General features: G+C 41.4%; 1 protein-coding gene across 2 annotated transcripts; it reads left to right on the forward strand.

Annotated features, from left to right (window-relative positions):
- Positions 1-848: 848 nt before the first annotated feature.
- On the forward strand, positions 849-14901 carry NUB1 (negative regulator of ubiquitin like proteins 1). Of its 2 annotated transcripts, none has more exons than XM_066314186.1 (15): positions 849-970; positions 3165-3282; positions 3369-3530; positions 4800-4858; positions 5394-5464; positions 6209-6391; positions 7900-7988; positions 9334-9440; positions 10298-10484; positions 10848-10955; positions 11119-11271; positions 12148-12294; positions 12578-12673; positions 13422-13614; positions 14223-14901. In XM_066314186.1, the coding sequence occupies exons 2-15, from the start codon at positions 3166-3168 to the stop codon at positions 14384-14386; spliced, it is 1836 nt and encodes a 611-aa protein (XP_066170283.1). In that variant the 5' UTR covers positions 849-970; position 3165; the 3' UTR covers positions 14387-14901. The 2 variants fall into 2 exon arrangements, with proteins under 2 accessions (XP_066170283.1, XP_066170291.1); XM_066314194.1 differs by lacking the exon at positions 849-970 and adding an exon at positions 2343-2530.
- The last annotated feature ends 32 nt before the right edge of the window (positions 14902-14933 follow it).

The raw sequence follows: 14933 nt of genomic DNA on the forward strand, positions 1-14933 counted from the left end.
CCTGTCAACTTAATCAATAGACTCCAAGAACACAATGTGATCATAAATCAGATAGTCTTGAGAAAACAGGATCCAGGTGTCACCAACACTAAAAGGTTAAAAAGTCAAAGCGAGGAAGACCCATTTTACTTCATCATTTTGAGACCCCACCCCATAAGAAGGACCACCGACCCATTTCAAAGAACAAACCACGCATGCTTAATTGCTTTTTGCCTAATTACCATACGAAGCGGGGAATGGGATGGACCAGAGTTATGAATATGCATTTGTGTTTTGGGTATTCAACACTTTTGTACATAAAAAGACCCTGTCATCATCTGTAAATTGCGGCGTGTATTTGGGAGCTTTCCCGCACGCTGCCCGGCGTCGTAATAAACATACACTTTCTAACTTCAAACTGTTAGAGAATCTTTGTCCGTCATAGTGGGATATCGGTATTAGATCAATATCCATATTTTTTTAAACAAATCAGAACGGGCAGTCCAGGGAGGTGGTGGAGTCACCGTCCCTGGTCTGTGTAAGGATGAAGACGGGACATGTCACTGAGGGCCATGGTCTGGTTGTCACGGTGGTGTCCCACCATATGTCAGACTCGAAGACCTCAGAGCTCTTTTCCACGCCTAACTAACGCTTTGATTGTGTGATCCCTTCCCTTTTCACTAGGCCAGAGGAGACCAAACTCCGCACAACACCAAAGCGACCCAAACGACTCCTGCCGCACGGCGCACCGGGCGCTCCCCTCAGGGCTCCGGAGGGCGCGGCCATGGCGGGCGGGGCGCGGCTTCGCGCACGTCACAGCCGCCTTCTTGGGCCTTCCCGGCTGCCGTAGGAGCCGCTCCCCGTCCGCTCCCTCAGGGACTGCGGCCCTCGCCTGCCTCCCTCCTTCCCTCCCGGGAAACGGCTCAGGGAGCGCCTGCTTCCATCCCCGAGCTTCCCCCGGCGGCGGCTGTGCCCAGCCCGCGGGGCGCAGGTGGGTGCCCGAGGCCGGGGCCGGGCTGACACCGCCGCGGTGACGGCGGGGGACCGGCGGTGGCGGCGCCGCCTGGGCACGGGAGGCGCTTGGATGTGCTCCCGGGGAGGGATGAGGATGCCCGGGCACTCCGGGCCCGCAGGGATGAGGCTGCCGTCCCTGTGGGTTTATTTCCTCATGACGCTGCTTCAGTGCTTCCTCTCCGTCAGCTGGAGAAATCTGTCAGGGCTGTGCTCGCCTCCTTTTAAGGGAAAATTGATATGTCGTGTTTTGTTACCGAACCATTCTGACCACCCCCAGTTCCTTCCATCGACAATTCGCCTTTCGAACCTGGTTGTTGCATCTTATGTCACGCATTTTACTTCTCCAGTTGTTTTATTTCATGTATGAGGCAAACTGCCCTCAGAGGATGACACGTTATTTACAAAAGCTGAGTCTTGCATTCAGAGTGTTTCTGAGGAAATACCCCTGTTATTGACTCAAATGAGTTTTGGGAAAGTACCTTTAAACTCATACCGAAAGTGAAATTGCCTCAGAAGCGCTTGTGGTGTTTCATGGCTGATGGACGAACAAGTGTTTTTGCTATGCATTCTAATGCAATTTAGTGATGGAATTTATTATAAGTGTTAGGAAATGTTGCATATAAAATCACAAGTTTTGTGTTTGTGAAAGCAAAAGTTTGTTTTTTTAAATAGAGAACTTGTAAGAATTAGTTTAATTGGAGACTACAGTGTTGTTTCCTATTTTGATGGCTTAATTAGAAATCACAAATTTACCAGGCTGTAATATTGATAAACAGATGAATGACCAATTTATAAATGTCACCTGTATTTACAATTCTTAGTCTCAAGCATAGATTGCCATTTTAACTTTTATCTGGGTGACCCAAAACCATGAGTAACTTTTTTTGTAAGTGTTTAAATAGAATTATGGCCATAAATTGGGAAAGTGGGAAAATTATGGTTACAGGCCATTCATGAGAATTCCCTGCTGTGTTTTGGGATAGGGGGAAAGCTGCATTAATAGCTACAGTGCAATGTTTTGAAATTTGAGTGATTTTGTCACTTTTGGCTTTGCAAATGCCATTGTTTACCTTGGCTCTAAAATAATAGCAGCAGCATCCCAGCAGGAAAAAGAATGTCTGTTTGCCAGTTTTGACAGACACTGGACAAATTACAGCAATCCCACTGGAAGGGTTATTATCTAATTGCCCAGTTCATCCCTCTGACTCCTGTTTGGAGGAGACTGTTGTCAGTCCAGCTTCCAGGGAATTCTTTGTAGCTTAATAAAGCTGGGCTTGAGGCAAGGCTGACCAGTAAACTTACAACCTATTGGATATTTGCCTGCTTTTTTTTTTTTTTTTTTTTTTTTTTTTTTTTTTTTTTTTTTTTTTCCCCTCTCAAATAGTGTTTTTCTGGGCCAGGAGCAGTTTGTGGAACTGGGGGAATTCTTCCCTTTTCTCCTGACAGCTGTGTGCCAGTAAACAAGAATGGGAGATGGAAACCACTCTGAAAGAAAAGTGAAACTGATTAGTTGAATTTCATGGCCACCTTAGTGCGTGTATACCAACATTTTAAATGCTTTTCTGTATAATTTAAAAGACATTTTCCATCTGGTTCCCAGTGTCAAAGAGCCACAACTCTCCCATGCTTTGTTATGCACTTAAAGTTTGGGGGTTTTTTCTGTTGAGACCTCTGCACCCACCTTTCCTGGCCCTCTGTGTGGTTTCCAGGGTTTGGGTTTTTTTCCCAGGGACATGCTGATTATCTCAGAGCTTTCTGCTTTGTCTGAGCTGAATCAGAAGTGGTGGATTGAGCAGCTGCATCCAGAGCAGGGCAGAACAACTGAATTGTCAATTTTGATGTATTGACTCTTTCTGCAATCCCAGTTCACATGAGGGGATAGGAAGAGGTTTAATTTGTCTTGAAATAACTTATAAGTTATCCCTACTCCAGTCCAAATTTCACCCTCTTTTCAATAATTTTTCCCCCTATTTTTTCTCATAGTTTGGCTTCAGTTTCCCCTCTCCACCAAAATGTATGGAATGCATTTAATACTCATCATTCATTGCAGAAATCCAAAATGTCACTTAGACTTCTTGAAAAGCAGAATATCTTACTCTATGAAAACTATATTAAAGGATTGTTTATTTTTCTCTCTCTTCTCCCTTCCAACTGTGCTTTTATTTTAAAAGAATGGCGCAAAAGAAGTATTTGATAGCAAAACTGACAAGCTGCTTAAGAGAGGACAAAATTCAGCTATGGAAACCACCGTATACAAATGAAAAAAAAGAAGCTGGTGAAGAGATGAAGGTAAATATTTTCTCTGAGTTGATGTCATCCATCTTCCCTGTGATACTGCTGCTGCATTTTCCCGGTTTTCCTTCTCATTTTCTCAGGAGCTTGTACAAAAATATTCATCCAAGCTGAATATCAATGAGAATGATACAGAGAATATGCTTGAAGAAATACGGTGTAAAGCAATTGAGCGTGGGGCAGGAAATGAGAATTTTAAAGTGACTGGGATTGCAAGACTTGATATATATCTGCCCCGTAGAAAAGTGAGTAATGCTGCAGAAAAGTCTGCATAAGTAGCTTTACTTTGAGGTTTGATTTCTAGATCTGTGTCTGTGCAGATGTTTTCACTACAACTTTTTCAGGTGTTTTGTATGTGTGATCTGTGTCAGGTATAGAGAAAATGGGGAGGGGGAAATTACATATTTTAATTTTCCAGGTGTATGTGAATATTATGGCAAAGGAATATAATATTGAGGAGCTGAGTAATTTTCCCCTTTAGGATTAAATGGCCAATAATCTTTCAATTAAGAAAAGTAAATTAGATTTAAGTGTCTATTTCAGTTTGATTCCTTCTGATGTAACTGCTCGTATTAGCAATTAAGAGCAGATGTATTTTTTCAGCTGTAGAATACCTAAAGTTGATTCAGCATATTAATGTCACTTCAACTTGGAAATGAGAAGCAGGATTTTCTGTTGTGATGGCACTCACCTGTTCCCTTCATAGATCATAGAATTACAGAGTCACGGAACCACTAAGGTTGGAAAAGACCTCCAAGATCATCCAGTCCAGTCTTTACCAACCACCACCTTGTGAACTGAACCATGGCACTCAGTGCTTCTTGCAGTTGTTTCTTGAGAACTTGCAGGAATGGAGATCCCACCACTTCCCTGGGCAGCCCATTCCAAAGCTCAGCCTTCTAGAGCAGGCTCCTAAGAGCTTCTCCAACAGAGAACTGAATTAAGTTTTTGCCCTTTTGAAGTCAGGTTTCAACTTCTATTTCCATGCATAAAATACTCCTGAAATGAAAAATAATTACCTGGGCTAAAGGGTAGAGAGTTTTAAGTGATTGCCATGCAGTTAAAACAACTGAATAGTTTCATAATTCTACTTTATAGTGCTGCTGGGCAAATAGAGGCATGAATTAATTTAAAATTTCAGTTTATCTAATCTGGGACCAGAGACACTAATTAATTCCTATTCCTATAACTTAGCCAGTCACAGGTGAGTGGCATAATTGCAAAGCACAGTTAAGATCGGAGGTGCATAATTAAAATAATTGAAATTGTTTGGTTCTGAATTTAGATTTATTTAATTCTGAATATTCTGCTGTTATAATGCTTATTTTTAGCAGTATAGCAAGTGCAGTAGTGGAAATTACTACTATGTATGTCAAGCCATAACCCTCTAAATGTGATTGCTATTTGGAAAAGAAATGTTATTGTAGAAAGTTAATTGAGAAAATGTCCAAAGTATCTTGATATCGTGCTTTTCCTTCCCTTTTTCTTTTCCTCACCCAATACAATATCTACAGAGCAGGAAAATCCCTCTGGAAACCAGTCTGTTCATCACAGGAAAAGAGCTCAGATCCCAGTAAGTCCAATCACCCTTTGTGCTTCTCTCATGAGACACCACCCTGTCACAGAGCATTTTAAAGAAATGCAAACAAACCCTTATTTTTGTTTGATTTAAGCTTTTTCTTAGCAAGTATTCTCTGAACAGGATGTCCAGTGTCCCTGTAGGGCAGTTCTTCGTGGGAACAGCTGTGGTTTAACAGATGGAAAACAGGAAAAAGATAGTTCTGTGTATATCCCCAGCAAGTACCAGTGTTGCACATCTATAACCAGGCAGATCCTCTGAACAGTGAACATTACCTTCTCTTTCTTTTGTGTTTTTAAGCCTAAAAAAAATCAGATTCTTTTCTGTCTGTTTTGCTTTTCCCCTTTTTGTGTCCCAGGTTTTCTCTGTACAGTACACGAAGCTGTCTGACAATGTTATTTTCTGGCAGCCTTTTGTAGCAAAAATTTAAGTCATTTATAAGCACGAGTTTTTAGGTTTTATTGCTGTTGTAACAATATTCTATAACCTTATAAATTTATGTTCATGGATGAAATTATTTATTTCACAGGATAGCACAGGAATATGCATTGCAAGAAAATGCTGTCAAAATAATCATAAATAAGAAGCAGCTTGATCTGGGTATGTACCTCTATTTAAAGATACTTTTATGATAATTTTCTCATTTTCTGATTCTCAGAAGAAAAACTGCCTTCAACTATTAAATATCAGAAATTTCAAAAAAAAAGCTGTTACATTTGTCAAGTTCTGCTTTACAGGAAATGTATGAAATTATTATAATCCAAGTTCTTAAATAGAATAGATCAATTAAAGGAATACTGTAATGAATGTAGAAAATCCCCTTTCCTAGTGTTGAAACACTGAAAATGCACATTTAGGAGAAACTCTAAATTTCTTCAGAAACCCTATTGTATAATAGCACTTTCAAAGACTTTTTGAAATGCTTTGCCCATGCTCAACCTGTCAGACATATGGGAAGTGATGATACAGCTTTTTCTTTGCTGATGGCCCTGGAATAGATCAGAATTAGAACCACTGAACTGACAGAAGGAACTTGGATTCAGTTCACAATTCCTCTGTCCTGTACTCTTGTGGAGTATGATCCTGGACATGTTCCTATTTGCAGTTTTTTGCCTGAAGATCAATAAACTGAAATAGAAATCATGGTATTTTTTGAATGTTTGGAAAAAACAAGGAAAGAAACATGCCAGGAAAGTCACTTTAAAAGCTCTTTTAGGATGCTAGACTGATTTTGACTTTTGCTGACTGAGTCAGTAATTTTTAGGGGCTTTGACTGAGTTCTCAAATCTTACAATTTCAGTAGTTGCAGTAGTTGAATGATAATAATCACACTCTATTTTGCAGGTAAAACCCTTGAAGACCAGGGTGTCACACACAATGCAAAAGTGATGGTACTTCAGCTGGAACAGAGTGATGAGGAAACCAAAAGAAAAGTTCAGGAGGAAGAGCTTCAGTGTAAGAAGGAAAAAGAAATAAATGACAAGATGCAAAGAACTAAGAAGGGTTTGGAAATTCTAGCAGAGAGAGGTAAGTGGGCTTGTTGGGTTGGGGGGGAGGTGAGTGTTCATTAATTTTTGTGCATCAAAAATTACATTCTCAGAAGCCTTTCAACATGGAAGGGTGCCTATAGCATGGCTGAATTTCAATTCACAGTCTTCTATGTTTCTGCCTAGTTGAAAACTAGATTTTAAGTTGGCTAAAACTTTTCCCACCCTTTCTACACAACTAGAATGCTACAGAGAAACTTTGACACTTGGAGAAGGATGTAATATGAATCAATTGTTTAATTGGCACTTGGCAGTTAAGGGACTGATGACTTGTGAGAAGCTTTAGATTTATTGTAGACAAAATCACAGTGGCATAATGTGTTTTAAGACATTAAACACTTTTTTTTTTTTTGTAGTTTAGCTGTGGCTATGTGTAACCATGGTTTCACTGTGCAGAGCAGCTCATTTGTCACTGTCACCTGCAGCATGGCTGTGGTGTTCTCATTCCCTGGGATGCTGATTCTTGGCTACTGTGGATTAAGTTAAAGGGATCTAGTTAATTTAACAGTAATAATTCTTCAAAATGGGGTTGTGTTTGTGAACTGCAGTGCTTGATGGTGAGTTTAAATCACTTCTCTATTCCATTGTTTCACAAACCCACAAGCAAGGAACTGTGAAGTTGAGCAGGTAACAAATTCCTGCCAAATGCAGAAACACCCAAAAAGAGTTTCAAAGCTGGTGACTTCTGGTTTCTTACCACAATATCAGGTTTTGAACACATGACAGAAGTGTTTGCTTTGTTGGGACTTAAGGGGTGGTTTAGACCCCACGTTTTGAATCCTGAATTGAGTCTCTATGGTTTTTGCCACTGTCAGTTACAGCCAGTGCCAGAGTAAAGAGCAGAGTCTGTAATGGGCTCCCAGGCTGAGGGTTCTGTGGGAAGTGTCCTAAAGGTTTAACAATTCTTTTGTTTCCCCTGAGAGAAACCTCAGGGCAGAAACTTTTAATCTCAACAAACTCCATTAACAGTCTTTTGTCTACAAGAAAATCATCTTTTTATTGTTAATCGTATGGAAGTGAAAATAAAATTGATAGTTTGATAGCAAGCATTAAAGATGTGAGGAAGGAAACTAATGAGCTGTGATTTTTTTCCAGCTTTTATCAGCTGTGCTCAGTTGTGTTTTTCAAATATTCTATGCTTTAGTTGATAAATCATTTCAAATGCTATGTTGTGTAAAATGTAGATGTTTTGTCTTCTGCAAAAAAAAACTTCTTTATAATTCATGGAACTTCTGATATTGTGTCTAAATTTCTGTATGCACAAGGTCTTTTCTACAGTGACCTTTCCAGAAGTTCCTCATGTTTACCTGGCCAGAGCCACTGTTGGTTGGTATGTCCAGAAAAACACACAAGCAGCCTTAATATGTGATCTTTTTTGTTGTTGTTTGCTCTTTTGTTTAACAACATACTTACTAAAATAATCTTATGGCAGCAGAGTTGCTCTGTTGAAAGTGGTGTTTAAATTTTAAATTTTTTTATATCTTTCAGAGGAGTACTTGGATCCAGACTCTGTCCCATACCTAGATATAGCTAATCAAACTGGAAGGTCAATTGAGATTCCTCCTCAAGCTAAAAAAGTAGGTGAATGCAGCTTACACTGCCACTAAGATGGCTCTTTAAAGCTTAATCTGTGAAACATTTAAAATATGAGACTTTCTGGGGATGTAATCCTGGGCCCACTAGATGATTGTTTAATACAAATAATTTTGAAATACAATTGAAGTAGAACCCTATAGTGGGGAATATTTCAGTCATCTGGAGACAACCTCTGATTCCTGATCTCATTGCAGGTCTAATGTTGCACTAACCCCCGTGTGGTCCTTATCTTATTTGGGGGTTTAAGACAGGCTTTAATTTTCTTCATCTTAGTACCTATTATGAATTTGGGTGTCCTAGAAAGGCATGAAAGTAACTTGATTCTTAGGCCTTACTTCCATTTGGAAACTTGAGGAGTCTCTCTAAATTTGACTCTGTTAAAACAGTTTTTATGTCTTTTTCACTGTGTCCCCTTTCAAACTTAAATTTGCTCATCATTCAAGAAAGTTCCACATTCTCAACTGAAAATACCTTTGGTGGAGTGCAAGTATTTGAGCTACAGGAGGAGTGACACACCTGATGTTGGCCACTGAGGCAGAAGAATAGTGATAGGTGCTGCCTTTCAGGATTACTGGATTTTCTGAAGATAAATAAAATTTTACAAGTACTTGGAGTACAAAAGTGTGAAGAAATGAGCCAGTGTGTTCCAACTGCTGCTGCAGCCTCTCCTGAGGCCTGCTGTGATTTCTGCATCACCTGGAGTCTCTGGGTGATGGGGATGACATTGCACTCTCACAGTGCATGCTCTTCTGATGAAGTGCTGAATGTAATAATTCACCTGAAGAGTTAAATCATCCAGTGCTCAAGTAAATGAGATTTCATCAGTATTGATCAAGGATCAGAGGAAATTTTGCAGGTTGTTTCTATCCAGAATTATTATTACATTTTCATTTGTTATACAGGAGGAATTTCCCTGCCACATTCAAAATTTAATTTTCAGTAAGAGGTTTTTCAGGAGGTGTATTTTTAGGTTTTGCAAGATAATTGTGATAGCAAAGCAAAACAAGTTTGGTGTTAGGAAGTGCAGCGCCCAGAAAAATGCTGAGCTTTGTATCACTCACCATTGAAAATCTCTCTGGGGTTGCATACTTAAAGTAAGCCTGGTGCAGCATTTCATATGCCAGTAACATCCATTGCTTTTAACTAGACAATATCTGACATTGTCAGAGAAAAGTGTGAAGCAGTGTGAAATAGCACTGACCTTACAGTACTGTTGCAGTGATATTTTTCTAGGAAGAGCAAGGACTCTGATGGATTACTTGGATATTTCCTTTTAGCTCTTTGATTTGGGGAGGTGCAGTCAAAAGTCTCAATCTGTTTCTCTAGGCTCTTGTGCTGGCAATGGGTTACCATGAGAAGGGCAGAGCATTAATGAAGAAGAAAGAATATGAAATAGCACTGCCATATTTGTTGGATGCTGATAAGCACTTCTGGTAAGAACATTTTGAGTCCTTGTGTCTGTCTTTACTGTCAGCCCATAAAGGAACAGCACAACCTCTACCTGTGCATATAAATCAGGGCCAGTTTTGCCTGAGGTTGCTTCACACCCCCTCTTGCAGATGGGAAACAGCAGATAAAGCTCTGACTTGCAGTGACAGGTGGCTTCATGTAGAACAGCTGAAACAGATACTGCCACTGGGCAAGTTAATCTTTCATAACAGCATAAACAGAAACTGTCAATATTCATGTACCAGGTTATAAATTGCATTAGCTTGAGAGACAGTTACGGATATTCATTTGCAGTCGCTCCTGTGAAGTAATAATTTCTTGTAAAAGGTGGAGCAGATAGCTGAGGTCAGTAACCATACCAGGGCTTCTGCAAGTAAATTAGTTTCCTATCAGCTGTCAGAGCCCTAAATTGCTCTTTTGAGGTCCCAAAGGTAATACTGTCCCTGTCTGTTTCTCATCTGTGTGGGTGTGCAAGGAGACTGGCACAGTACTCAGCATGTTTGTGTGCAGAGACAGTTTCTCAGTCCTCCCAAAAATTACACTGGGTTTAATTCCATTATGCTTTTAGAGATGCCTTAATAAACAGTAGCCACAGCTCATTTTGTTACTGCAATAAGCTTTAAGATGTAGCATTGGCATCAGTCCTGTGTGTCAGTGAATGGAATGGGAGATCAGCATTTGATTGCGTCAGTTTGCTGCCTCAGATACAAAGGGTGTGCTTTCTCCAACATGAGTGTGCACACTTCTGATGTTGTTTTATGAATGTTAAAAAGTGATGGGGAGGGCAAAATAAACAACCTTTTCCCAGAAAAAACCAAAAATGAGTTGTTTTCTTTTCCAGTGAGTGTAGCACGGAGCTGCTGAACACGGTTGATAACTATGCAGTGCTGCAGCTGGATATAGTGTGGTGCTACTTCCGTCTGGAGCAGCTGGACTGCCTGGATGATGCAGAGAAAAAGCTGTCCACAGCACAGAGATGCTTCCAGAGGTGCTATGGGGAGAACCATGAAAGGCTTATTGACATCAAAGTATGCTGGGTTTGATTTAACTAGGGTGGGATTTAGTTCTACATGTATTCAGTTACTATTCAAGTATTGCAAAATTGGCTTTTAGAAGCTTAAAGTTTTCCTCTGTATCATTAGCTTGTCATCTGGTTCTGTCAGCACAGGGAAAAAGGTTGGGCCTGGCAAAAAGGTCATGGCAAACCTGTGTTTATATGCACAGGCATTATCAGGGGTTTAGGTGTGGTGCTTTATCTGCACACTGAGTTTCACAAAGTCCTGACTGTGTCTCCTCTAAATGTGTGGAGAGTTCTGTTGATAATGAAACAGTTTTTCTACCACATGCTTCTATCTACATGATCCCCCCCTCCTTCTTTAAACAACTCCTAGGGAAGCTGTGGTCGTGAGAAGGTTTTATTTCTGCGGCTTTACCTCCTTCAAGGGATTTGGCACTACCACAGTGGCAGAGAAAAGGAGGCTGCAGAGTACATTCAGAAGGTAAGACACCTTTAGGTAAAACTCTTGAGTCCTTCACTCCAGCCCCTCAGTTTGGGTTCCATCTTTCACCTGTTCTTTGCTTACTCAGAGAAACGGGAAGGCTTTTTTTTTTGTTTGTATTCTAACAGTACAAGTGATGTCATTTTGTTCTTGCTCTATCCAGGCATCTTCTTTGTACGGAGAGCTGTCCATAGATCCCGATAAAGTGGATCGCCTGTCGCTCCTGGGGTTCTCAGAACAGGAGGCTCGCCTTGCCCTGCGAGCGTGCCACGGGAATGTGGAGCATGCTGCCAATCTCATCACCAACAGGAGAGAGGTAAGGGCTCTGAGAGCATTCAGTCATGGGTCACCATGACATGTGTGTTGTGTGGCCGGAGCAGTGTGGTGCTAAATTAAGGACATGGATTAATCCCGCTCCAGCACTGTTGGTGTAGCTGACATTTGGATGTGTTGGCACAAGTTTGAACCCCAAACTTAATGCACTAACAAGGGAAGCCCTGTCTCAATACAGATGGGATGAGAGTGCCAAAGACCTGTGGTTGTACTGCAGAGGCACATGGGAAGGCTTTGCACCAGTGTTTGCTACTCATTAGTGATCTGTATGGGAATTAGCCACCAGGGCCAAGCTGTCACTCCCAGGCTTGGCTGCCTCCTATTGTGGCTTTGTACTTAGAAGGTCCTGGAGGGAAAAAAGATTTTTTTTTTTTTTTTTTATGCTAAGAGTGAGTGAAGACAGTGCTGTCCAGATCCAAAGTGATGCTTGGTAAGCTGAGGAGGCACTTCCAGACTTCAGACAGTGAAGTGTGGACAGAAAAGCCAACAGGCTGAGGGAAGGCTGAACAGAACTCCCTGGCTCCCTGCCCAGTTCTGACTGTCTGTCCTTGGCAAGTCTTGTCTGTGGGCCCATCTGCCAAACAGGTTTGTCACTTACCACACAGGGCCTGGAATAGCTGTGATGGCACCAGATCCTATCTGCAGAGCGGAAGTGAGGCGACAGGGCTGGCTCATGGAAATGCAGCTTTATTTAGGAATGAGTGTCTGGCAGCACAGTCTGTATTTACAAAAAAAAAAAAGCCTTTTCCTCAAGGGATTCAAACTTGAAGCAAAAAAATCCAAGAAACCCTGCATGCACAGGCTATGTGTTAAAGCATTCCCATGCACAGTGAGCTTTGCAGGGTCTGTGCTCTTGCAGGAAAAGGCACAGATCAGGAGGGAGGAGAGAGCAAAAAGGCGGCGGCGGCTGGAAGACATCAATACCCTGAAGAGTATGGGCTACTCAGAGAGAGCTGCTCAGGTAGCTCTTCAGAAGACACAAGGAAACCTGGACCAAGCCTTTAAGGTAAGTGATTTTTCAGTAGAAGTAGTGTTGTACAAAAGAAATCTGGTTGGGGGTTTTTTTATTGTTTAGCAGATTCTTATTTTCTGTAGTCTACATTTTTTTAGTTCATAGCTACCCTTTCTGAACTATAATGACTGAATTTGCACTTCCTGACCCAATAAATCAGATATCACTTCAGTTGGCTGAGGTTTGCTTATATCAACCATTGGGCTGCATTCATAACTGTGTTGAGGGCTGTGGTAGCTCTGTTACTCTGTTCTGATCTCTATCTGTTTTCTTGCAGTTTATTCTTGACAATCCTGAGTTACTCTTGGAAGATGATGATGATGATTCCGTGGCCACAGACCAGTTTCAGGTTTCCCAAGAAAGTATTGAGCAAGTAAGCTACACCACTTGCTTTCTTTTGAGTTGGTTGTCTTGTTTCTGAGTTGAGCTTGCAAAGACAGCAGATTTTCCTTAAGTAAAGCTGTACAAATATTCTTTAACCCGTGTCACTCAGGCTGTTGCACTCCACGGCCTGGCATCCACTCCTCACAGTGAAGTCACTGGGGCTAACATGTAATTTGTGTCCACTTCCTGCCCATTGCACCAACCTGCCATGCATGGATGGGGATGAAAAGTGTGTGCACTGTAATGCTCTATCCCAAAAAAGACAGCAAATGAGAAATTTATTCAAGTCTCTAAACTCTGCAGTACACAAGGGAGTTGGAGTGTATATTTCTCATGACAGGCTGTCTGACAAGCTTGTCAGTAGTTAGAGTGGCTGTGTAATTGATGTCAGGCAAGAAAACTTTATTGCCTAGGAAAAGTAAACAGCACATGCACTCCCCCCGATACGCTGGAGTGCTTTGAAGTTTCCTTTTGAAAACAGAAAAATAATTGGTCTGGTACTAGACAAGAGGCTCTTGATCCTGCTCAACATCCTCATGCCTTTAATAGGTCACTGCCCTGTTGTTAACTGTTCCAGTAAACCAGAGTCAGTGTCCTGGAATTCCTGGCATGCAGCGCTTTTCTCTGTGTGAGAGGATGACTGTCAGATGCAGAGTCAGATTCCTGTCAGACCCTGGTGTGAGATGAGCTTGGATTTCCCCAGATTTTCTGTATTATTCCTTTTCCCCCTCCTGCAGCTGACGTACATGGGTTTCAGCCGTGAGTCGGCAGAACAAGCTCTAAAGGTCTTCAAAGGGAACATCCACGTGGCTTCCCAAACCCTTGCTCATTATGGGGGAGTTCTTCCCCCTTCACTGCTGCTGTCCTCAGAGGGGTCCAGCCCATCAGAGGAATCCACTTCTTCCAAGGACCTGCTCACAGAGTCTGCAGGTGAGAATGTTGCATCCAGCAGGACGGGAAGGGGAGGCAAGGCTTTAGTAGGAAACAGTTAAGCAATTTCTGCTGAAATAGTGGCACAGGGCTCCAGTAATGCCCCAGGCTGTTTTATTGGGAACACAGTTAAGGAAAGGCAGCTGTTCCCTGCAGTGACACCACAAAGGGACCAGAGCACACAGGTACCAGCTGCAGGCAGGTGCAGCCCAGGAGAAAAGGTGACACTCAGAGTGTCCTAGGCAGGGCTGAGGAGTTTATTCCAGATGTGTGCTCTGTAGGTGGCTGACTTGCCTTCATACTCCATCATGTCCCTTACAGGATAGAACCATAAATAGTAACTTTCCACTTAACAAAGAAGAAACTTGCACGTATTTTTTACTCTCGTTATTTGTCAGAGCTGCAGTGATCCCTGCTGTATAATTAAAGGCTTTCCTACACCATGTTTAAATAATAAGGAAAAATGGCCATCCTGCCCTGTCCTTTGCAGAGTAGTTGTAAGAGGTGGTTGTGCAGGAAGGGGCTGGCAGAGCAGCCACACTGGTGAAACAGGGAGAGCACCAACTTCTTTCAGTGGTGAATTCACTGCTGCTGCTTTTTATTGGAAGGTTCCTCCAGTTCACCAACAGATGAAGACATGGAGACTGATGCAGTCAATGAAATCCTAGAGGATATTCCTGAACATGAAGAGGATTATCTGGATTTAACACTCGAGGAAGAAGAACAGATAATTCATGAATACTTATCCTATATACAAGTACCGCAGCCCTAAATCCCATTAAATCTTCTTCAGTTATATGTATTTACCTTGTCAAATTGAGTTTGGATTATAAATGCACCTTCAGCTTATCTCTTACTAAGGGCCTTGAATTCTGTTAAACTATAGTTGGAATACTTAATTCCTGCTTATTTGTAACTCTGCTTAAAACCTACATTTGTGATACATTGTAATTTATTGTCATAGAAAAATAGAAACATTTATTTTCAGAAGAAAATTTAATAGAACTAAACTATATTTTTATTGTGAAACAAGTTTACTCGCTTAGTAAAGAAGCATTTATATACCACTTCAAAATACCAGCTTTAAAAGAAGAACATGAGTTTGTAAATGAGAAACCGTTAGCTCATGAGGCTGTAGAGGTATATCAGCTTTCCAGCTTTTCTTCTGAAAGATTTCTAAGAGACATTAATATATCTGTTGTGCATGGGTTTATACCGTGTTCTGCTTGTCCCTTCCTGCAGGTGTTACACAGGCAATAAAGGTTACTCTGTGCTGCTTCTGCCTTCGGTGAGAGAGCTCTGTGCTTTGTTAAAAAAGT

This window comes from Sylvia atricapilla, chromosome 1 (genome assembly GCF_009819655.1).
Source record: "Sylvia atricapilla isolate bSylAtr1 chromosome 1, bSylAtr1.pri, whole genome shotgun sequence".
NCBI lineage: Eukaryota > Metazoa > Chordata > Aves > Passeriformes > Sylviidae > Sylvia > Sylvia atricapilla.

Coding starts and splice junctions, on each gene's coding strand:
- NUB1 (XM_066314186.1), top strand. CDS start 3,166: ATGGCGCAAAAGAAGTATTTGATAGCAAAACTGACAAGCTGCTTAAGA. Junction 3,283..3,368: donor AAGCTGGTGAAGAGATGAAG/GTAAATATTTTC, acceptor TCATTTTCTCAG/GAGCTTGTACAAAAATATTC. Junction 3,531..4,799: donor TATATCTGCCCCGTAGAAAA/GTGAGTAATGCT, acceptor CAATATCTACAG/AGCAGGAAAATCCCTCTGGA.